We start from the raw sequence: 24,617 nt of genomic DNA, 5'->3' as shown, positions 1-24,617 counted from the left end.
GACAATACTCCTGGTGGTTTTATTTTTTAAGCAGAAAACCTGAGATGAAAAAGGCAGTGAAAAAAGTACTGCTTCAGTAATTGATTTTCATGTCTACCAGTGAAGCTTCAGTATGATTACACCTACTTACCTCTTCCATGGATGTGTGCAAGGCCAGGTTGGATGGAGCTCTGGGCAGAGTCTAGTGAAAGCTGTCCCTGCCCACAGCAGGAGGGTTGGAAGTAGCTGACCTTCAAGGTCCTTTCCAATCCAGACCATTTTATGATTCTGCTGAGCTGTAGATGCCTTGCAGATACCACTGCAGCTACTGTGTTCTGAGTAGCAAGGAGTCTTCTCTAAATCCTAGCTCTGCCTCTGAGTCCAGGCAAAAAAAATTTAAATCTGATCTTACTCAAGACCTATATCTCTAAATGTGATTATTTGGCAAAATTAACCTAGCAAGAGAGGAGCTTTGAAATGTGAAATCTGAAAAGCAGCTATGTTCTGACCATTGGTTCAGGATGAGAGCCGAAGTATTTTACAAATATAAAGGTAGATGGTAAGAATTTTCTGCTCAAGAAGGGCAGAAATTGGAGCAGCTTCTGCAGAGCTGTAGAGGGAAGGTTTAGCATTGGGTATGGGAAGGAGAAGAATTTGATGGTTATTTGATGCAGCTGTGTAGTCTGGATTCTCCCCTGAACTGAGAGGTCATCAATGTAGCAGTTACAGTTGATACTTATATTTTATTACTGAGCAGATGCTGCTGCTTTTATAATGCTCTTTTGAGTGGGAAATACAGCAAATCTGGTCTTCAAATCCCTTTTTTAGTAAAATGGCAGCTATTGGAAAGCTGAATGCAGCAATTCATGAGTGCCATGTCAGGCTTTTAGTAAAGCAAAATTGGGCCATCCAAGGGTGAGTAGACTTGCTCTTTCTACTGAAGCCTTGAATTTGTTGTCAAGGACTGGCCTAGGTCCTTATTTTCCAAATGGGCCCCATCTTTTCTTGGCCGAAGCTCTGTAAATTGTATCAGCCGCTACTTAACCACCAAGAAGGAGAAAGCTTGCTGTAAAATGTATGGAGGATCTGGATTTCATTTCTAGATTAAAGTTAAGTGAGCTGCTTAGAAGGTAGACTTCATAATGCTTTTTTATTGTCGTTTTAGTTCTTTATGGAAAGTCTTAAATAGTTGTATGTCTATATAACTAACTATACGTTATAGTGTATTATTACTCTATTTCATATATACGATGTCCTCCTGTAAGTTTAACAATAAAATATTTAAGAGCAATGACAGCCTTTCCAGAAAGTTTCAAAAAGTCATCTCAAGAAGTAATCCTGGCAGTGTTAGATCATGTGAACCACAGAATCTGGCACTTCCAGAGGAAGTGTATAACTAATATAAAACAGATGTGATGCCAGCAGGTCTTTAGATTGTATTTTATAAACATGCCTTTTACAGTCATGCAGACCTACTTTTATATTTTCTTTTAATGGAATTATTCCTGATGTAAATACAAAGACTTAGTAATAAGCAATAATAGGTATTAATCCTGATATTTGCTGTGTACTTTCTCATAAGTGGACATCCAGGAACATTCTCTGCAGAAACTGTAGTTTGGGAGAAGAGAAGGTCTCAGGCTGACTGTACTAAAACTGTCAGAGTGTTTATGGTTGTTTTAGTGTGAAGACAAGCAAGAGGAAGCAAAATACGGGGGAGAAATATTGCTCTCTTCTGGTGAATGCTAGTTGTCCTTCTGCTTCCTATTATTATATAGAACTTTTGTTTGAGAACCTTTTGGAAGTCTTAGGCAAGTGTACACCTCATCTTCCCTTCAATCATTCAGGTTTTAAATGCCAGGGGCCCGGTAGCCTCAGTGTGTCATCTCCTGACGCTAGGTAGTTTCTTGTATGCTGATTGTGCTCTTGTTCAAGTTTGTTATTTTTAAAGTAACTATCCAAATAGTTTGGGTTTGTGGTTAAACAAGCACTCAAGCTTTAGCTGTAAAAATGCCTCCAAAAATTGTTTTCAGCATGGTGTGATTTCCAGAGTGTAAGTATTAGGTTCCTACAGAAGATGCAAGAATTACAGATGCAAGAATACCAGCTAGAAAGAGTTGGTCATTGCTATTTTCAACTTTTAATCAAATGAGAAATTTTTTCTCTGTATATTGTCTCATTATAATTACTCATGAAATAAACATCAACTAGGAAGATGACCGTGCCTGCTCCAGATGCAGCAAGCCCTCTGCCGGCGGATGAAGCCCCTCCTGTCCCCAAGATGTGTGCTGTGGCCACACAGACCACCGAGTTCCCCCTGCCTGCTGACCCAGCTGGGGGGCTGCCTTCTCCAGCCCTGCATGTGGGAACAGCCCCTGGGCTGCCTCCTGCCCTTGCCAGGTACATCCGAGCCAGCTGCGTTAGAAAGGTGCAGTCAGAAACCGTAATTTTACACAGAGTGTGAAATTGAATTACAGAGTGGTTTGCTTTGGAAGGGGCCTTAAGGATCATTTAATTCAAATGCTCCTGCCATGGACAGAGACACCTGCCACTAGACTAGATTGCTTGGGGTCCCATCCAACCTGGAGGTGAACATTTCCAGGGTTGGGGTGTCCACAGCTTCTCTGGGCAACGTTTTCCAGTGCCTCACCATCCTTATAGTAAAGAATTCCTTCCTAATACCTAATCTAAGTCTTTCCTCTTTAGGTATAAAGCCATACAGTTTCACCTGATTCTTTTTTTGATGATGATGATGATGCTGTCAAGATGAAGCAGCCTAAGGGTTTCCTGACCCTCATAGTGCTCTGGCAATTTATATAGTAATTAGAAATTCAACTAACTTTTAAGCAAAAATTCTAAAAATAATTTAAAAATTAAAGCAGCCTTTTGATGGAGGAGGAAAAGCAGTTGTGGGTAGGAGATGCAGTTGGGTTTTGTTGGCAGAAGTTGGTGACATGAGGAGAATATAGTCACCATTGCTACAAAGTGTGTGTTTTTAAATTGTCCGGTAGGCCAAAGTTTTTGGAGGAGAATACAAGCTTTAACTTGTGTAGTGATGGGACATCCAGAGTATAAGTCTTTACCAGTAGGGAGAGAGAGTGCTTCCCTCAGTAATTAACACTACAGGATACCTGAAAAAAACATACCCGTTTTGTTTGTTTGTTCATGGGTAAGGATAGCTTTAGGAAAATCATTTAAATGAACTCCTGAGCTTTAGTTAGTATTGCCAGAGGTGTAATAAGTGTTTGATTAATGACTTCTCTTCTCTTGCTGCTTTTGGGCAGGCATGAAGCATCTCTGCCTACTTGCGAAACAAATTCTTTCAATAAAATCTCAAGCTTTCAGTATAAATCATCTGTAAGTCATACAAGGTAAATATTTTAAGGTACATCTACAGCAGGCTGCTAGGTGTAAGCAAGGTATTCAGGCTCTGGTTTTGCATTTAAATGTGGGAAATTGTATATAGTTCTGTAGGTATTTAGAGTGTTCTGTCCATATTTGTAGTTATTTAAAAAATACGCAGCAATTTGGTGGATAATCTTGAAATTTTAAAATAAGAACCCAAGTTAGAGGTTAGAAATTGTTGGAGTTATTTTGGAGCCGGTCTGGGTTTTTCACCTTTTTTTTTTTCCTGTTCAAATCCATTTCCACCTTTAAAATAAGTAGAGAAAATGAAAAGGGGGTTACACGCTGAATTTGGTAAGGGTGGACCTGCAGAAGTTACATCACTAAATATTCCGGTTTTCTATGTTTACTGTTTATTATGAAAGAGAGGACAAGGTAATTGGTCTTCATGGCTAATTCTGTCCACACCATGGAGTCTTAAATGGATCCATGTGGAGAGTTCTGGGCCCTGGTTCAGTGGGAGTGACCCAGGCATGCGAGGCAGAGTCTATGATGAGGAATTTAAAGGCTGACAGATGCTAAATGCTCACTTGATGAGGGAACAGTTTTATTTGTGGGTGAAATCAAAATTGCTGTTTTGTGTATTAGTATTCAAGTCACTCACACATTGCCTGATGTCTCTGTGAGCTGGAAACTTGCATAACTCTCCAGTGGTTAATGTGGTCTGGTGTTGAACTGTATCTCTGTCAATCTTTCCTACTTTCTCTGTTTTCTCCTGCATTGGCTCAAAGCTTCTGTGCTGCAGAAGTAATGCTGGAAGATCCTTCGGGAAATCTGCCGATCCTTGGACCCTCTCCTCCTCCAGCTCTTTCTCCTTTTGAGCAGAGATCAAAAATTAAGAGTATGGCTGCTGCTGCAGTGTCTGCTGCTATTGCTGTCCGGGCCAGGTAGACATCAACTTCAAAGGAATGTTTCATAGGTTGGTTTAAGGAGGTTCCAGTTCACACAAGAATAATTGGTCCCTAGCAGGGTTGCGAAATCATTCAGCTCTGTCACAATACTGGGCAAGTCATTAGAATATGTCCAAAGCTCCCATGCCCTATTTATAGCTCAGCTGCTCTGAACCTTGGTGAGTAATTCCACCATTCTGTTCCTCATGATACCTGTTTTACAGTTCAGTTAGTAAATTAACTGTAAATAACATTTGTGTTACGTGAGTGACAAAGAATAATCTGCAACTTTGAGGAACTTTTTGATGCTTGAAAACAATAGCTTGCTGAGTTCCACCTTAATCTTTACTGCATTGCTTTTTATAAAGGCTTGCTTAGAGCAAACATTTTGACAAGTTTTTCGATCATCCATTTATATTGTAAAATACTTTTTAATAGGCAATAATACCAAATTTTTGTATTTCTAAATTGCATAGATGTTCTAGGATGCTAATAAATTATGTGCTTTAGAAACCATACACAAAATCAGAAAACTAAAAGAGATGAAAAAATTTTCTCATTACTTTTTATTTTACTTTATTAATGGTAAAAATATACAGAGAACATCCTTCTCACACCTTAGTGGGTTTTCTTATGCCTCCCCTGAATTGTGCAGCCTCCATTTTGTGGGCTGCCTGTTTAGACATAATTCCTGCATCAGTTTTCCTGGATTCAGTTTCTCCAAATAGACTTCTCATAAGGGATTTTGGGTTGCTTGTGGTCCCAGCCATCCTGAACTTGGTTTGGTCACCTCAGTTGTTTGTGGGGTCTTTTTACACACTTGCTAGACTCCACGAGCCTAGTGCCTACCGCTCGCTGCTGGATGCGCTGCTGATCACGCCTGTCGCAAAGCCTCCCCCGCCGGCCAGCGCGCCCTCCAGGAAGTCCACAAGTGCTCTGGAGTTGCCAAAGAGCAAGAGGTATTGTCCAGGTGTGGCGTGTGGCTGGCACTTAGGGGACTGGCTAGTCCTTCAGAGCACATTTCTGTTGTCTGCATGCTTGTGCCTGTCCTGGTCTTTGACATGAGGTTACCAGCTCCACGCCCTGCCGGTTTCATCTCTTTGCACACCTGGACTAATGTGTGCACCCTGGACCTGCTGATGGTGTTTGTGCAAGTCCACTGTACTAAAGCAGAGGTTTCCTTTACCCACTGGCTTCAAGTGCCCTCTGGTATGCATGGTGGTGCTTGTGTTGCGTCCTGAGCCTCTGAGGGAGGCAGTGTCAGCCTACAGAGGCAGCCAGAGAAGAAACAAGAGGTCCTGGCTTCAAACTTCTGTGTGGGAGAATTATTTGCCACAGTTCCTTGAGCAGCTAAGCGTCACGTTAGGTTATTTTTCTAAAGCTCACTTTGAATGTATAAAATCAAATAACTGGCATGCAGGCCAGCAAATGACTGTTTTAAAAAATATTTGCTGTCTAGGCTCTTTGTTCCAGTGCTGATCCTGTTCAGTGCACAGGACTGTTTGTTCTCCTTTCCTGACCGCAGCGATGTTAACGCTTGCTTCAGCGGAAAGCTGTTTTTATGACTTCAGCTGCACAGGCAGAAGCCTGCTTGGTTATTTTACAGGGTAGCATGTATTAAATTGTGCTAAGGAAGAAATAATCTGTGGGTTTTCTTGTACCTATTTATATCTTCACAAGAGTTAGACCCTTCTAGAGATAAGGCCCAATTATAAGTAGAGCTGAGATCCACTTGATGTTGAGTAACAAGTATTCGTTCTTTTACTTCTATTTCATGGCTTCCAAGGTGACCTCAGTCTCCAGAGAAGATTAAAGTAGCCCTAACCTCAGGGAGGGGAAATAGTCCTTTATAAGACACAAGCCAACTTTATTTGTGTCAAAATTTCTAACTTGTAGCATATCCACTTTAAAAAGATAAAAAAGGAACATTGAAAGAATTGTGGTGATAAAATACAGTTTAAAATACCAATATAATACAGCAAAAAATACCAATTTTTGCCACTGAATGATCTTGCTAGAAAACCTTTTATATACATATTGAAAGAGAAAACCTCTTTAGGAGTTCTTATACCTCTCTGTGCACTACAGGTGAAGCCCAGGCCATGCCATCAGCTAGAATTTATTCTTTAGCTGTGGTGTTTGTTTTGTGATGCTTTAGTACAGTGAAAACAAATTCTTTGACTTCTCTTTTTTTTTCTTTCACTAACTAATGTGCATTGTTTTTGGCAAGTGAAGGTAGATTGTTACATTAATGGAAACTTTCTCCTTCCTGAATCTCTAACTGGCTTTCTGTTTGTCCATTGTCTGCTCACTGTATGGGATAAGCTCTCCTGGTGTTGAAGATTTATTTTTGGAGATGCATTCAGTGTTGGATTTCCGAAAGTGTCTCCATTCAGTTGCTGTCCCTTACAAGTACATGGGGCTGTGTGTTGGAAAAGGCAGGAAACAATGGAGAACTGGTTTCATTCTTCCACAGCTAAAGTCCAGTTTTGGAGGGGCTTAATCTGTTTTTCTCTTCCAGCTGACAGAGCTGGAGAGGGTGTGCCAGGGAGCCAGAAGGTACACTGGGAGTACAGAGACCATATAGGCCTGCCCAGAAGACCATTTCAGTATTGGATATATATCAAGATTGAGGTTGAATAGCTTGAAATAAACATCCATGGATTTTTAGGGGGTTTTAAAGGTAACCTTTAAACTTGTGAAAGGTGAATTTTCTCTTAAGCCATTGCAATAGCCAGGCTATTCTGGTTATTCAGGTTGCTGCTACAAGGCTGTAGCATAAGGTGATAAAGGAAGAAGATGACTTTCAGGCTGTTATGGACATCCCAAACAGGATATGACCTAAAATCTGGGTCACATGATGTAGCAGTGTAGTTAGTCTAAGAACACTGCATAAAACTGCATTTTAAAAAGCATTTTTGCAGGAATAGCCAGTGTTGTCCTGAAGACAGCATACAACAAATGAGGGTAATGATTTCTGGTTTCCATATTAACATTCTTAGTCCTGAGCTGCTGCACTGGTGAGGAAGGAGAGGTTGCCAGTAGATGGAGCCGAAGAAATGAAGCTTTGTGCTGTCTTGTCCTGTTGAATAAAGGACCACAGCCTTTGCTGTATGGCTTGAGAAACATGTAGGAAAAGAAGATAAATGTAGTGTCAGCAACTGCATATTGTTACTGAATTTCAGCAAAGATCAAGCAAATTTAATCAATAATGTCAGGAAAAAAGGAATAGATTTGAGAGAAATATACCCATTGATTGTGAAACTAGGTATTAAAGTGTCTTTGCATTAAAATCCATCTAGTGACATACTGTGGTATGTAAATTAATATAATGCTGAAAAGTTGTTTTAAATGGCTGCTCATTTCATTCCACAATAAAATAGTTGATAAGAAAGGAGAGCTGAAATCTTATGTCCCATAACTAAAGAGAGAAGTATATAACAGAATGGAGTAGATTAACTGGTTCAAACAGAATTAGGTCTGTTTGGCTCAACCAAGAAAGCCAAGTAATAAACTGCTTTGGAGTTTTCTGGCTCTTTTATATCTTTCATAACTTTAATGAAAAGGTAATGAATCTATTATACCAAGGTAGCTTAGGCTTCATTGCATTATCTCTGGGGATAAACTCAGGAAGGTTATAGCTATAACAAAAGCAGGGTGTTGATTCTCTTCTGCAGTAAGGTTCCTCCAGATACATTTCCCTTTTATCCCTCTCACTTCACTATCTCTGCTCCAAAAAGCTGGCTGTCTTAAACTGTTCTGTACTGGGCTGCTGCCAGAGTGCTTGACCTTTTTCTGACTTAGTAACTGGCCTGAAGTGGTGGTGAGCATCCACACATTTTCTTCCCCACCAGGCTCGTCTGTAATGTGCTTTTTTGGGGGTGTGCAGCAGCTATGCAGTCTTGCACTAAGCTAAGTGTTTCATCCTAATGGCAACAGGGATGGCCTTGAGTTTATGGGCCTTGCGTGTTTTCTAACAAACGACACGTATGCAGCACAGGAAATGATGTATTTAATGTCTTGCATGACCAAGAATTGGAGCTCTGCCTTAAAATTAAATCTCAAGGCAGAAACACTGGGAAATTTTGGGAAACACTAGCAAGAATGGGTGTTGACAGCCCTTTTGTGTTTGGCATGGCTTTTGGTTTATCTTCCTGATACTATGCTACATTCAAATCCTCTAAAAAATTGGTAGTCTCACCTTGTGAGATGAGCACTGGTGTTAACTCTGAGAGAATACATACTCTGAAAGGTGCTTTGAGTTATTTCTGTGTATAAAGCACTGCTTACAGAGGGGTTTCCTACTCCCTCCCTGTAATTTGATACAGAAATACCTCCACCCAGATGATTTTCTCTGCTCTTTCTATTACTTTATTTTGCTTTTCTTCTTTCTAGCAAGATTCTGGAGCCCTGTTGGGTTAAGATGAAATATAAACACTGGGCTTGTAGTAGGGATAAGGTCAGCACTCAGTGCTTCTTGGCTTCTGTTTCTCTATTGTTATACCAGAAAACCCTTGCAAAAAGCCATCCCTTGTTCATGGAGTTTTGTTGTCATTCTCATACCTGCCTTTTTCTGGTTTCCTACATATATATTTTCAGCTACTATGTATTTTGATACTGGACAAAATATAGCACGTGATTTGTATGACAAACAACTGAATCTGAGATCCAAGTCACAGAAATCCTGGCTATCTGGAGAAAGCATTTACAAGCTGTCCCTTAGATACTACCTGACCTGTCCTGTCAGCAGATTTCCTCACACCCCAGGGCACTTGTGCCCTACTTCCACAGTTGTTCTGGACAACAGAGAAAGTTAGTTTAACAAGATACCTAAACCATCATTTATAGCCACAAAACTATTAGTAAAATACTGATGTACCAGACTGAGCTCTGGGCTCAACTAGTAAGTTTTACAGATGGGATAGCCAATGTCTTGGGCTTGCATGAGGAGAAAGCCCAGCCAAATCCTTTAAACCTGCTTGAGAAAGTCCAAGTGACTTGGCCCTTGTTATCACCTTAGTGCTCTTAGAAGTTACATGACAGCAAGCTCAATTCCTTTTCAGTTATTGAGTAGGTCCTGCTTTGGCTGATAACAACATCTCCATTTTTAGCTTCTTTGAAGTTTGTGTGAAGAAATTCTGGACAGCGTTGTATAGAAGTTACCATGGAAGGATGGAGGGAGGTTTAAGCATCCATAGCTCCAGACCATGTGTTTTTCTTCTCTGTTTTTTTGTTTCTTTGTTTTCTTGGGGTTCTGTTGGTTGGTTGGCTTTTTGGGGTGTTTTTTGTTTATTGGGGTTTTGTTTGATTTTGGTTTAGTTCGTTTTTTTGGTTTTTTGGGGTTTTTTTTGTGGGTTTGGGATTTTTGAGGGAGGAAGAAGCATCAAAACCTCTAAATACATACAGAAAGATTTTCCAGTGCAAATTTCTTGAAATGCCTCTGAAATGCACTCAGTCTGGTCTCTGAAAAAGTGGTGCTTATATTGAGTGTGACTTGGACCCACTTCCTCCCTCACAGGGCGAGAAATTACTACTTGCTTTTTCTAGTTTTTTTCCCCCCACCCGTTTCCACGGTGCTTTTGTTGACCAGGAGACAGGGTAAGTCTGAGGAGCCTTTTGTGAGCTCTGAATAAAGTTTGCACTGGCACTGGAGCCTTGTGTGTCCCCCTCAAGCCTCCTGACTGGGTCCCCCAGAAATTTGTTTGTTTTCCGTACACACACTTGCTTTGATAAAATAAGGCTGCACTGTGTGGTGGGAGCTGTTCTCCATGGAATTTCAGGCGTGTCTGTTAAGTATAAGCTAGCATATGTAAAAAATTGAGAGGTGTCTTTGGCTTGCTTCTTTGCCAGACTCTTTTCTTGGCCTGTTTTTGCAATCTGTTTCCCTTGCAACACACTTCCAGAATTATTTTGATTAATCTTCCCATAGCTTATTAATCTAACTTCTCATGGGTTTTCAGGACACAAGACTGAGTCTGACAGACTCGTGTTTCACCATTCCTTGGTTCTTGCAATGTTAATACCCCTTGCCCAAAGGTTGACAGCAGAGCATTCACAGCTTGCAGGAAATGTTAGCTTGCAGGGATGAGCCTCATGTTTGCATTAGTTTTTATCTTGAAAAACTTTAATTTTTGCTGTAAGTATTGATCAGGTGGAGAAGGAGGAGTTTAAGAGTTATGGAACAGAGTTAAAATGTTAATGCTAGAGGCAGAAGGTAGGTGTGTCATTAATAATATTACAAGTGTTCTGACATCAAAATGTTCTTGACCTGAAGCTGACCTGTGAGTGTCAGCTGGGAAGTCTGAGAAAGTGCTCACACAGAGCTTGGTAAATACATAAGGTTTATCATTGCTCCCTCAGCTTCCCAGTGGCGACGCTGAAAAGCAGGTGGGAGCTCTCTTCTATAATATATTTATTTTCTTAGATTTCGGTATATTTTTTTGCCTCTTCAAATCCTGTATTTTCTAGATGGTGAAACTTTGGTCATCATTGTACATCCTCGTGAGTTGCAAAATACTAGTGGGGCTAATTGTGAGCATTGTACAGCCATTTGTAGAAGATAATTGCGCTTCTGAGAAGATCCATCACTCTGTAAAGCTGGATAACAATAACTAGAGTTTGAATGTTTCCCAGTGTAGAAAAACATGAAGTGTTGGGGAATTAACTTTGCAGCATGAATTTCAAGTTCAGTGTTTAAAAGGTTGAATCTCTTATGAGGGAGATGCTGCTGAGGGTGCAGTGCATCTTTGAAAGTGAGACAAAGATGGATCTGTCTTTCTGCAGAGAGCACTGCATGTGCACTCACAGCCAACTGATTGGAGCCTGTAATTCCTGAGAAATGGTGCATTATTGCATGCAGCCTGCCATAGATGGGCGCTATCACACAGTGGAGGCTTGCCAAGCTGCAGTAGCAGCCTGCCTGTTAAATTCACAAGCTGAGTTAGTGGCTTGAGTTTATTCAGTTTTTGCTTTAAAGAGTCAGACATGCAATGCAAAGGGTGTCCAAGACCTATCAGAAGTTTTGCCCTGAGGCCAGTAACATCCCCTCTGTCCAAGTGGTGGCTTCAGGCTTTTCCCTTGGGAAGCTTCTTGCTTGAGGCTCCTGGCACGTAAACTTCCAGAGGTGATAAAAAACATCAGAGGTAGCTTATACTGGGGTTTATAATTTTCTTTTAATTTGGGACCATTAGGGTTTCACCTAATTTCTAAATGAAAGCCTGAGTGTCTCCAACGTTCTGTTGCTTCAGGAACTGCCATACCACATCATTCACAAGCCTTAGAATTTGACCACAAAAATAGCAACAGTAGAGTTTCCAGTCAGCATTGCAATTGTGGGCTTCCCTCAAGATGCTTCCTTGCCATATTCTCCTTGGAGGGAGCCATTTTTGCTTGTCTGAAATCCATTTTTGCTTGTTGAGTAGCCTCTGCTTGTAAAAGATAGCTGCTGAGTCAGCAGGATTTTTTTATTTCTGATTGATGATTTGTATTATTTATGACTTATATATTCCAGACAAAGGCAGTGAAGAGGTGCTAGACTTGAAAAGTTATTTGACAAGCAGTAATGAGCTTCTTGGATGGAGAAGGAGTAAACTTTCTTTTTTTAGCACCAACAGTGCTAACAAGGAATTCTTAAAGTTGCAGAGGGACTCTGCCCCGGAATGGGTTTGATGGGTTACATGTCAAATATATTCAACAGTACAGAAGGATGTTTCTGTAACAGTGAAGTTGCAGACATGCACTTTTTTCATTGTGGAAGCCAATCCTAAACTACCTTGTCATTTTCAACCACTGCTGCTACTTTCCATCAGAGGGTACTTATTTATCGTTTTCTTTCTGTCTGTATTAGCACTTTTATGCCCTGTATCTCCACTGCCTCAAAATCTGCTTGTAATAAAGACTTGGAGCGTGAGTCTCAAAGGAATCTAACGTGCACCTCAGTGCCTCCATTTGGGCTACACAAATCTTTTCAGCATTTGAAGATAATGGAATGCAAGGTCTCACTTCGTGCTTCTCTGGGCTTGTGCACACTGCATACAGCAAATCCACCAGTGCTGGTTCAACCCAGCTACTGCTGTTACCAAAAGCCTGCAATTGCCATAGCTGTTACTCATTAAACTGAGCATTCAGATTTATTCTCCAAACTGTGAATGACTTCTTTTATCCCTTACCTGGAAGAAGATTCTAAATACATGAATTATTTACCCTGTAAATCTAGTGACAACAAAAAAAATCAAGGTTATGAACCTTTGTTTTGGCCTTCAAGTTGTTGCATGTCATGCAGGCAAGGTAATGCAGTGCATGTGCAACACTTGTAAAGTAAAAATAGCTCATGGATTTTTACTTTACAAACTTGGCACAATCTGTAATTCTGGGAATGACCCTGGTGAAAATACACATGGTGCACATGTGCTGAAAATTTGTTTTTCTTCAATAGAAGAAAGAATACAAGGCTTCTAGTGTGTTATTGATGGGTTTCTAAATTGTGCAAAATATGTTTTTGGAATGGCATTTCGTGTATGTATTTGGCTGTATTTCACAATGTTGTTAATTTCCTGGTTTTGATGTACATTTGTTTTGCAAATGACCTTCATTAGTAATTACTCCTCTACTTTGACTGTTTAAATAAAAGTATTTATTTTCAGCTTCCCAAAGGCAAGTGAGAAATGAAAAATTTGCTTGCTATCAGTGTAATTAGTGGCTACTTGCACTACATGTGGATTGTGATTGAGTTCAGTTTTCATTAGATGTGTTTTTAAAGAGCTAAAAGAATTCTGCCAACCCTTAAAATATAAAAGCAGCTGTAAAGTGCTCTAAGAGGCAATATAAAATATTGTGCATGTTGTTTAATGACTAAAGAAACTTACAGCTCTTTTAAAATGAAAATAGTGAAGGGGTTTAGTTGACTCTATTGACTTTTGGCAGACCTTACTCAAATGTCCAGTTCTTAGAAAGCAGCCTTAGGGTGTAACTACCACAGCATTGTTGGGGATCACAGACTAGTGGGTGCTGCATTGTTGCATTGGGGTGAGGGAATGTCACTCCACATCTCCATTTCACAAGTTCTCCTGTTCCAGCAAGAGGCATTTATTTACTCTTCCCTCGTTTCTGAACAGTGATTCCCTGGAAGCTGCCCAGCCTGCCCCGGTGAGGAGCATCCCTGCCTGCCAGGACAACGTGGATGTGAGACCTGCTGCTGCCAACTCCTCACCTGCTGCAGGCCTCAAGCCAGTGGCACCCCTGGGTTCTGCCAAGGGCTGGCAGCCTCCAAGCCAAGCAGGTAACTTCCAGAGAGGCTTTTTCTTGGTCACCTTAGGGCCTTTGGATGGCTCAGGAAAATAAACTTCACCTTGGGCGTAAAAACAACAGGCTTCAAATGGCTGTTTGTGGGTTTTGAGAACAGGCCAGTTTGCTGGGAAAAGAGGAGAAGAAAAACCAATTTAGCCATTTTAGTAAACTGGTAGCCCTTTGTAAGTAGGCTCATAGATGCAATTAGTTTCACAAACAAGGAAAATCAGTTGCTTCACACCTCTATTAAAGGCATTTATACCAATCAGTTATATGTATATACACCCCACATTTTAATCTTGGTGCTTCCCATGTGACTGTGTAGATTCAAGCATATCCCATGCTAGTTCAGGTAGGAATACTGACATATGTTGATATTACCCATATACCTGTGTTTTCCAAGTGATCTTTTCAGAAGTGCTAGTTAATTTTAAAAAAAGATAAAAAAGGCTGAAGCACTAGAGTGTTTATGTATTTGACATCTGTAGGTTTTATTTGAGCAGGGAGCCAGATTATTACGTAGGTTTGGGTTGCAGAGGTTTGTGTGAATGTTCTCACAAGGACAATTCACATAGCTTCTACCTTTGAATGAACTTTGGTGATTTCTAAACCTTTGAACCCACACCAGAATGTGTTATATCTGGAAAGCATTCTGTTTTCTTTATGAGCACTCCTATGTTATTAGATAGTACAGATACATTTGTATGTGTGACTGTGTACATAGGTTTTCATAGTATTACATGCAGTAGTTACTTGGGTTAATTTTTTAAACTGAATCAGTCTTTGGTGCTGAATTAAACTTGTGTAGTAATTTCAAAGGATCTGGGAAATCTGTATTATTAATTAAGCTTTAGCTTCAGATTTTTCTTGCTAATATGAGATGAGTAGTCTTGATTTTCTTTCTGACAGGGTCATTTATGCTAAATAGCTCTATTTGTTTGGTTTTGTTCTATGTAAGGGTTTTCCCTCTTTAGAAGTATATCCAGTCCCAAAATGGGACTATAGAAGCCCTGGCATGAAAATAAAGAGAAAAAATACGGTGTTAATGCTGCGTGTTTTATAATGGCTGTGGCACTTCTGATTGAGTGACTGCTGTGGTTGGTAACAAGCTGGCGTACTTTGGTTGGGCTGTGCAGTTCTGTAGGAAGCCTCAAGATGGCAATGCACTGTCATTGCTTTACTTTCCTGGCAAATAGTGAGTCTGCTGATGAGGGCACTTCTTAAAATTTAGATCAGTTTAATTCTAGCATTGTTTTACTTCTATGAGTTAGCTAGCATTAGAAGGGAAAAAACCTTCAAAATGAGCAATAACAACAGAAGCCCCAACAGTTTTTAAAGTAACCTTTTCAGTAGCAGGTGTGCTTAAGGCAAGCTTTTGTGGGCATGTCATAATCCTGCATTTTTCTAAGTGACTGGTTGTGCTTCACAGTTGATAAAACTTTCTGTCTCACCAAGTCATGAATTATTTAGCTTGCATAGAAACCACCCATGAGTTTGGACTTTCTGTAGTACCGCACTCATTTTTAGTATGTTGGTAGGTGTTTCACTGCTAGATCCTACTAGCGTACTCTAGTATTAATAGGAGTCAAATGTTCAAAATAGCCTTTTTTTTAAGATGTTCATGAAGGAGAGAGTTTTAAAGAGATTACTTAAACTACACTTGATCCTGTAGTGCTCTGAAAATCTATGCCTATGCTCTTGCATAATGTGAAAATCTTTTTTTGGTTTGGTGGGGTTTTTTTGCTTGTTTTTCTTTTTTACATCAGAGATACCGAGTAGGCAGGTGAGCAAGAAAGCCAGGTGGAGAATTTTTGATTGTTCTGTTCCAGAAGAGCTTAAAGAAAGCTTAGAAAATTTATACTGGTAGAGAAGCTGGTGGCAAGAAATGGTCATGAGGATGTCAGTTTTGTGCTAACTTGATGAAGGTTTCTGAGATGCGCTGCTGAAGTTCCAAAGAAGAGAAGTTACCTCTCCCCAAAAGTATTGGGGGAGCCAAAAATAAAAGCTATAGGAGAAAGAGACATTGAAGGCTCAGAGTTCCCTAAAACTGGAAAGTGCAGGGAGGATAATGCAGCAGTGTGAAGGGCAATTGCCCAGGAATTAAGAGGGTGGGAGGGGTACGATGTTCCAGGTGCCAGAGGAGCTTCAGTTAACATTTGCACCTCAGGAACACAGAGAGTCACCCACTGCAGTGGGAAGCCAGTCAGTGCTTGTCCCCTCTAGGTGGAACAGCAGTCAGACAGCTAAAACTGTTTCAATAATTGAATGTTTTGATAAAATTAGTCAGATGTTGAAGAAATACTGTAAGTGTTTCAGAGAATGCTTGGACTTCAGTTCTGCTGTTTCTTTGCAGTCTGTGAGCATAAAGTTTTCCTTAAAGTAAAATTTTCAGTGCTCCACAGGCCAAACAAAATTTGGCTTCATAGGCCATAAAATTTTAGACAAAAAAAGTCCTTTGTTTTCATAGCTGAAGTCTACCTTAGGAAATAATTAGAAGGAAGATACAATCTTATGTAAATGTATAGTGGTATGCTATTAATAGCAGAAATGTATTGGGAGCACAGTTTGGTAGCTCTGATACCACTCACCCTTCTAATGAATATTGTTTCTAACACCAAGTTGTTTCCAAAGCAAAATAGGCATGCCATAGGATTTTGTTTGTGCCTGGGGAAGCTGTAAGATGCTGATTAATGGTGTGGCATGAAGATTACGAGTGATTTTATTAAGTTGTCTGACTACAGAGGTATGTCATTTGGGTAGACAGCATCTTTTCAATTATTAGTTGGAATCTCTCTTTGTTATGTAGACCACCCAGAGAATACCTTGTTGTTTTTTAAAATAAAAGTATTATGTTGGTTTTTTTTTACCTTCAGTGTAGGGGTTTGGGGTGATTTGTTGATTATTGTTGTTTGGGTTTTTTTTTGAGATTGTGCAGAGATGCCTGAAGGTGTCAAGGATTTTGTTGTGAGGTATGAGCTATTTCATGACCTGGCCACACGATGGTTCAAATTTGAATGGGTGAGATAGTGAACCTGGAGATGCTTCAGGGATTGGGTTTCTCTCTACAGAAGTCTCATGATCCCAGTGGATCTCACAATGGGAGCACCTTTGGGCCTGAATTATCCTCATTGGCTGTGGGGGCCATTCATGCAGTAGCCATGAGTGGTACTGTGCTAGTTGTCCACTATGCTGGTAACAGAGGTTTTATTCCTCTTTGGAACAAAATCCTAATATCATGGGATTCCTCAGTGGTTTGCTAGAGGAAATGAGAGGGGGCTGCCTCATGTTTTCTTTTCAGGCATGGGTAAGAGGCTCAGTAATCTCCATTTTTTTTTTCTATTGTTGAAACAAGTAAAAACACACCGTTACTTTGTGTTGTATGTGCAGACTGGAATTTATAGTAGTTCTCACTTCATTTTTGGTGAGCTTCATTATGAAACCCCACTCACCTACCAGAGGCAGAAGATTTTTACAAGATAATTTTAAATTGTAAGAATGAAATAACCCAGAGCATCCTGGCTACATTGCAGCGAGCTATTCTATATTTGGTAGCTATGACTCTACACTTACACAGCATGGCTCGCCCCCATGGAACCCCAAAGCACTTCCTAGTCCTGGGCAAGGACACGGTGTGTGCACAGCAATGGCTTTCACTCCCCACTGCCACGCAGCCACCTCGTGGGTGAGAGATGACAGCTGCTTGTCAGCGTGCCGTCACATTCCACCGCAACTTGAAAGGAAGTGAATAGCACCGTGGCAAATTGAGGACAATCTCAGAAGGTGTAATTGCCTGGTAAGCACAGCTACACCAGCTGGAGTCAGTCCAGGAGGCAAACTCTTCTCAGGGAGAGTATAGCAGGATCTGTGATGGTCAGAAGCAGTCAGGACTTCCAGGGTTACATTTCTCACGTGAAATTGCCTTCTCTTACCTGGTGTCTTTCAAACCTGTTGCTGGGGGATGAGCTGCTGATGCATGGGGACTGTAGGGGCTGTGTGCCAGGCACAGCACTGCCAGTCCCATACCCTGCCTTCCAGTACAGGAGCTGGGCAGGCAGCATTCCACTTGCTTGCAGGGGTCCCGTGGGATGGCAGGGGGCCTGTGGGGAGCTGTTACAGCTGGTAGCCAGAAAGGCTAGTTTGCTTCTTAGAAAGGAGAGTTTTATTGCAGTCGATGCCCTTTATTCCTCCTAGGCTTTGCAGCTGAGTTAGAAGAATGGGATGGGGAAGGTTTGTGGTAGAAGCGTTCAAAGCTAGTGTTTTAAGTGACCCTTTACTCAAATGCACCAGTTTCCTTATTCCCAGGGTCTCTCTCAGCCTGGTATCACTGGGATATATAATCTCCTTCCAGCAGAGCTGCTAGGGAATGTCAGCATATTTTGCAATATGCACAACTGTCAGTTGCCTAATCCTGAGCAAGCACATGTGTTAAGCACATGATCCCTTCAGCAGAGGGAACACACTTAGAAACTGGCTGCAAGCACATTAAAAGTACTCCCCAGACAATTTTGTTTTAAAAATTCTGCTATTTCCTTGGAGTTGTTTTCGTGTACTTGGTAGCCTTGAGTTTACCTTCTCTGGCGTTATCCATAACTTTCTTACTGCATTTTCTTTTCTATATCCCATTCCTGCAATAATATTAAAATTTTAAAAGCAAAAGAAAAGCCTGTTCCTAGGCGTGACTTAACATCATGCTCTATTGGCAGTTTAAGTCTTTATTTCCTTCCTTGCTACTTATTCTTCTACTTATTTAATGTAGACAAAATGGGATAAAAATTATATGTGAAACTGCGGAGTTTGGCCATCATGGCAAAGAATATGGAGCTGTGGAGAGGGAGGAAGGCATCGAGCTACATTGTGCTGTCACAAAATGCTTGTAGTGCCAGTAAGTCCTTAAGGGGTTAAATACCATAAAGGGATGGACTGCAGCACTTTTCATCCTTGTCACTTTTGTTTTTCTGTGTTTCATTTGTAATTGCACGAGCCCCTATGTCAGTTTTGTTGATCTTACAGGCTATACAGGCTGGGTAAGTTAAGTTGATAGCTTTGGCAAGCTCTGCATGGAAAAAAGCTTTGGCTACCTCTGCGTGGAAAAAGCAACCAAACTATTGTGTCACCATCATGGTGATCATAAAGTTCTACAGTTTTGTTTTTAGGACCCTCTCATAATAATTTGTTTCCTTTGTAGAACAGGAATTTTAAGGCAGTACTAATTATAGGAGCTCAAGGAGCTACTTGCCCATTGAGGACCAAAGTCTGAATATGGGGAAGAAACTGGGTTAATACTGCTAGTTGTTACAACAAATTCTTACATAGTTGGTATTACCTCTCTTAAAAATAGGTCCCAAAACAGTTCCACCAGTTTTCACCAAAAAAGATTGTTAAAGGTTGCTGCTCCATGATGTAGCCATTCATGAAACAGAAAGCCTTCTCCATAAAAGTGTTATGATTGACAAGTCAAAATACAAAACCTTTCTGATCCTAGTTTATGGACTGTAATTAATTTTTCATCTAATCTAGATTATTTTATCATCATGTGACAGCAAACTACAAGAGTTTGTTCTTACAAGTTAATTAATGTGAAGTCGCTTAGCCAAGCAAAACCCATTGTGAAACCAGAGTAATTTATAATGTTAACCTTAACTTGATGGCAGTACGAATTTTAACTCCTGTAGAGTTAGTGAAAAAAATTAGTGTGTTTCTAAAACTTGAATGTTTATCTTTAAGAAGGGACAGATCATAGTAATGATGCAGAAATGTACCACCTGCTTTTCAGAGAAAGAATGGCCTGGTGTGCCTCAGTAGATCTGCTGAATAGAAACTCAGCTCTTCTGTTACAGACATGACCTTAGACAGTTTTCCTGTGTTTTGGCTTTGCCAAATTCATGTGCTGTTGCACCAGATTGGGCACTTATATGAATTATTTGCAGTACTTGGACAGATGCATGTTTCTTTGTGTTCCTTTAAGCAGAGATGCAGAGATTTTTTGGCTCTATGCTTATTTCACACACATCAAGTGGGAACATTCACTGACTTCCAAAATTGGATGTTCATTGTCTTTGATTTGTTAAAAAGTAACTTCTTGTCACAGACTGACTCACCAGATCAGTTCCTCTCCATTAGCTATCACCAGCTCAGAGCAGTGGTGTGTCCTGTTCAGATGCACAGGTGTAGGGCATCCAAGAATTATGCCTAATATTTGTTCAGCAAATGAAATGCCAGTATTCCTCTGGTAAATGCATTCTTATTGGAATTCAGTGTTAAACATCAGCTTCATGAAACTGACAGATAATTTACATGAGACTGGACAGACATGGTCTCTGCAGGCATAGCCAGGCTGTTGAGTTCGGAAGAGGACCTAAAAGCAAGGGGGGTAAAATCTTATCTGCAGAAAGCTACCAGATGGGTTTGTATACTGTCACTGCAGAGAAATGCAACACTGTAGTACAGGACTCTTTCTTCTTGAGTCGCTTTTTCGATAAAAGCAGTGCCAGTTGTGCCAAATTTGTGACGGTAAGTGATGTAACAAATCAGAAGGAGACAGGCTGAGCAAGCCAAAACCACCATACTCATTTTAATTAAGATGCTTTACAGCTAATTTACCCGGAGCCTTTCCAGTTGAAAGGCTGGTTACTAACACAGGAACTAGTCCCTCTTGTTGCAGGGGCTGTTGAAATGGGGCCAAGGTGACACCTGTTTTGATTTTCCACGGGTGCATGCAGCTTTCACCCAGCATTTAAAGACATGATAATGGTTTAATTCATCCTGTTCTGCCTTTAATCAGCAAAAGGAGTTTAGCTCTGACTGTGTTTCCAAGACTTCATGAGAAACAAAAGAAACAACTACAGAATACAGGGGTTGAACTTTGCATTTGTTGGGGAGGGGGGGTTTGAGGTTTTGGCTTTTTTCTCACCATGTACTTGTCCTGTAGCATTCTGCACTGACCTTGTGTGATTTCATGTGGGCCTGGGAGTGGATGGAGTGTTGCATGCAGCCAGAGCAGTGAGCTGACAGCAGAGCTTTTCAGACACGTTGCTTCATCTGGCCATCTGTTTGGTTTTGAGGGAAGGAACAGGAAGATTCCTTACATGACAGATATATTAGGAAAAGTCAGAAAATTGGACGTATGAAGCTTTATATTTTCCATTTATAATACAGTAGTTTGATTGCAGTGTATAAATCACTGAGTTAGAACACTTTAAAATGAAGTTCTGGCACTCCCACTGCTTCAAGTAGCATTGTTATTTATAGATATTACATGAAGGCTGATGTTATGTTTAAGTGAGCGTTAAACAGTTCAGGCTGTTGTATTGTTGCTACGCACCAGAGAACCTCTGTCAAAGTGACTTTGGCACCACTGCGTATCCGCCTTTCTCCCTTTGTCTTCCAAACCTTTCAGCAGTGTTTGCAGTTATCCATGTGCTCAGCGATGGAACAACCTATTGTTAGACTAACGAGGGCAAAGTCACACTGGGATTTTTAAAAAAGGATAAAAAAAGAGGCAGTTCTTTACCCTGCCTAAAAGATTGTTAAATATTAAACTGGCCATACCAAGGAGTTCAGTGAAAGCAAACACTGTGGGTTTGCTAAACTTAAACCTAATAAAGTAGAAAGTTAATAGTCAGGGACAGAGTGTTTTTTTGTTTTAGAAAAAATTTTAAAAACAATGACAATGCATCATTGTAAATCAATAGTGCTTTAGAATGTTTAATTAAAAAGAGTGAAGGTGAAGTGAAGCCTACAAAACTCTAAAATTTGGCCCCAGACATCTCCTCATGACTTGCATAGAACCCAAATCTTTCTGTTACTCGGGTCAGAATAGCTCCTGCTGGAGTGTATAATTCTTATAAATTGTTTATTTTATTTATTAATTGAATTTACTGATTTTAGTTTTTAATCTTCAAGCCACCCACAAACGTTGCTGTCCTTTGTCCCATTTCAAGTAACAGAGGTGGCAACAGGAAAATATGGGTGATTTCTCTTTCCATTACTAATCAGTCACCATTTGCAATTAAAAATGTGCGTGCACCTTGACACATCTTGGATAATGGGGCATCTATCTCCCCAGTACTCCTTGAGAACAAAGCTGCTGATCATATGTGTAAAATATAAAAAGAAAAGTATAAAGCACAAACTACAGGAGAGCTCAGACTGGTTGCCAAGAGTTGAGAGGTTTTCACTTAGATTGTATGTAAAGATTTGTACCTACTTTGGCATTCCTCATGTGCCCTAAAATCTTCTCGTTGCAAGAAAAAAACACCTGTAGCAGTTTTTTGGCCTGATGTTTTTAAATCTAAGTAGTTGAGTTTCAATCTGAAAGATTTCCAAGGGAATAGAGAAGAGAAAGGAAGATGTGAACTCAGAGTATCCCCATCCTGTCTGCAGTAAAAACATCTTGTCCACTGGAGTGTTAAACTTGCTGTTGAAGTAGAAGGAATGTATGGGAAATATCAGTGTTTTATCTAAGCAAGAAAACAGGCCTAATATTTGAAATTTTCTAGCTACAAGAGGAGGAATAGTGTTGGGGAAAGTACTGAGAATTCATACAGATTTAAGTGGAGCATTAATAGTGGGGTTTTTTAAAATCAAAAGCAAACCAACTAAATGAAAATGTCACCACCAACAAAAAAATGGTCTGTGGGTTGCAGTGGAAGTAATGAACCCTTGGTGAAATTACTGAAGTGTTAAAGGTATGTTTGTGGCCTGTGGAAAGACAGAAGTGGCCAATAAAAGCTATCCTCCTGCTGGTGTTCAGAAGGAAATGAGGAAGATAAAAGGCTGAGGCAAATCAAGCAGTGAGGAAGGGAGAAGGGTGAAAAAAAAGAGAAATAAATCTAGGTAACTGTAGAAGGTTTACAAAGAAGCCAGTATATCAAATGAGATATTTTATATAGGTATAGATATTACAGTACTTTACTGGTGGATTTTTGACGGTGCAAGACCAACAAGGTCTTATGTGATTACCAGCAAAGAGAGGGAAAATCCTTGTGAGAATGGTGAGAATGCTGGGGGCACAAATGGGGAGCGTGGGCAGGGAGTGTCCTCAACACTAAATGCCCAGATTGGTTTTGCTCAGGTCACAGCTCTTGCTTGACACAGTATTAATTTGTGTGGTTTCTATTATGTTTTGCTTAAGAGAGTTTTTGTTGTAATGTGATGGACTATCTCCTTCTCTCACTTTTAATGCTTTAAATAACTCAGAAATGACTGATCTAACAGCTTTGTATAGAAAGTTTACATAGACAAATTCTCCTCCTGGCCAGTAGTAACTTTGAAGTTAGGTAGTGTTCAGAAAAGCATCATTCATAAAAACAGCAGTAATGAAAGCTGTAATGAGAACAAAGAAAAGGGAGCAATTGTGATGTTTGTGCCTTCCCCCCCCCCCCCCTTAAGCAAGCAGAAACACTTTTTTTAACTACACAGTGCAAATGAGACAGCTGATGTGTCTGAATGGGCTTTGGGATTCAGTACATAACCCAAACAGAAATTAGCAATACACTAGAAGCTGTGTTGCAATTTGATTTATGGCAGAAGCAGTCTTCAAACAGATTTGGGTTTAGTGTGTATTCCTGTCTTCTCATGAAATGGGATCTGAAAATTGAAAAACCATGTGTGATGACAGAGGAGGAAAGTGCTATTAATCAACACCACTTTTGTTCATGTCTTCAAAGCTGTTCTGCCACCTTTTTCATTTTTATCTCTTCCTAGGTTTTCAGCTTAGCAGGCATTTATAATCTAAAGTGAGCTACAGTAGCGGAGTGACTTGTTCAAGATCAAATGCCTCTATTCCTAAATTCTTTCCACTCAGGAATGTTGAATGTTTCAAGAATAAAGATGTTGTTTTTTCAAGATATTGCGAAGTCATTAATTTTACATGAAATGTAGTCTTGTTTTAAAAAAGAAAAAAATAAATAAAACTAAAACAAGAAAACCTTATGAATTGTTATACTTTTTGCTACTTCAGTTTCTGAAAAGGATCCAAAATTGTATCAATCTTGAAATGATCTGCTATGAGAAATTTTCATAAACCAACCACTTAAACAAAAAAAAGATATATGAGTATATTTCTTCTTCATACACAGAAAGAGTAAGCAAAAGCAGGTATTGAGCCCATATCAGCAGGTTAATACCAAGTCTAATTACAGTACAAAAGCATTGGTGTTAAACAGGATTTCTCTTCCAGATGTGTTAGCCTAGATGTGAGTAGAGGAGGGGGTTGCTAAAGTTCATGGTAATATTTTGATTAAACTGTGCAGTACTTGGCTATATTCTGTAAATAGCACAATATTGGCATTTATGTTGGATTTTCTGTGGATTCAGTTGCTTAAATCTATCTTCTCTGTGAATTACTCTGGCACTTCTCTTTCAGCAGGGAATGCAGTGTTTTGCCTGAAAAGTATTTGCAACTTTTCTGTAGGAGAGAGGCTGATCAGCATTCCCTTAACGGAGATGAAGAGAAACAATTTTGCATTTTTTCCCTGGAAGATATGAAAACAAGAGATGATGAATAGCATCTTCTTAATCTTAAAAGAGTAACAGCTCCACAAACTAGATTTTTGGCAAAGCTTCATACCAATGCCTTGACCCTGGTGTTGGAGAGCTGCGTCTTTGCAGCAGAAACATCATCCTGCGCTGTCTAATGTCTTGGTCATTGCTTGGTTGTTTGCCTCTGAATTTTCACTCGGGTCCTAATGTCACTCATTGATTTACAAGCTTTAGAAAAGCTGCACCAAAGACAGGGCACCAAGTAAATGCTCCAGGTTTCTTTTGCCTGTGGTTGCAAACAAAAGGCTATGGAAATGTGGGCTTTTTTATAATGTACTTGAAAAAGAAAGATACCTCCTCTTGACAGGAATAACTGCTCCCATAAACCCATGTCGTTGTAGCTTGTACATTACTGAGGTACATATATCAATAGAGGGAAAAGAAAAGCAGAGGACTGCTTGTTTCTTCTCTACCCTTACAATGGTAGCATTTGTGCCTTTCATTTTGTAAATGCATTTCTCAAACTCCAAAAAAGCTTATGTCTGTTCTCCAGCTCTAAAACCCTGAGTACACATG

At 40.0% G+C, this 24,617-nt stretch overlaps 1 protein-coding gene across 1 annotated transcript in view; it reads left to right on the top strand.

Moving 5' to 3' along the window:
• The window catches only part of LOC311152600 (PDZ and LIM domain protein 5-like), a 41,254-nt gene that overhangs the window by 1,963 nt on the left and 14,674 nt on the right, over positions 1-24,617 (top strand). The window contains exons 2-6 of the mRNA XM_084203827.1: positions 2,191-2,379; positions 3,264-3,350; positions 4,116-4,271; positions 5,102-5,233; positions 13,388-13,551. Of these exons, the coding sequence (XP_084059953.1) occupies positions 2,195-2,379; positions 3,264-3,350; positions 4,116-4,271; positions 5,102-5,233; positions 13,388-13,551 (724 nt within the window). The 5' untranslated portion in view covers positions 2,191-2,194. The remainder of the gene's footprint in view (positions 1-2,190; positions 2,380-3,263; positions 3,351-4,115; positions 4,272-5,101; positions 5,234-13,387; positions 13,552-24,617) is intronic.

Source organism: Fringilla coelebs, assembly GCF_963513975.1.
Source record: "Fringilla coelebs genome assembly, chromosome: 4".
Classification (NCBI taxonomy): Eukaryota; Metazoa; Chordata; class Aves; order Passeriformes; family Fringillidae; genus Fringilla; species Fringilla coelebs.
This window is presented reverse-complemented; position numbering and strand designations above follow the sequence as displayed.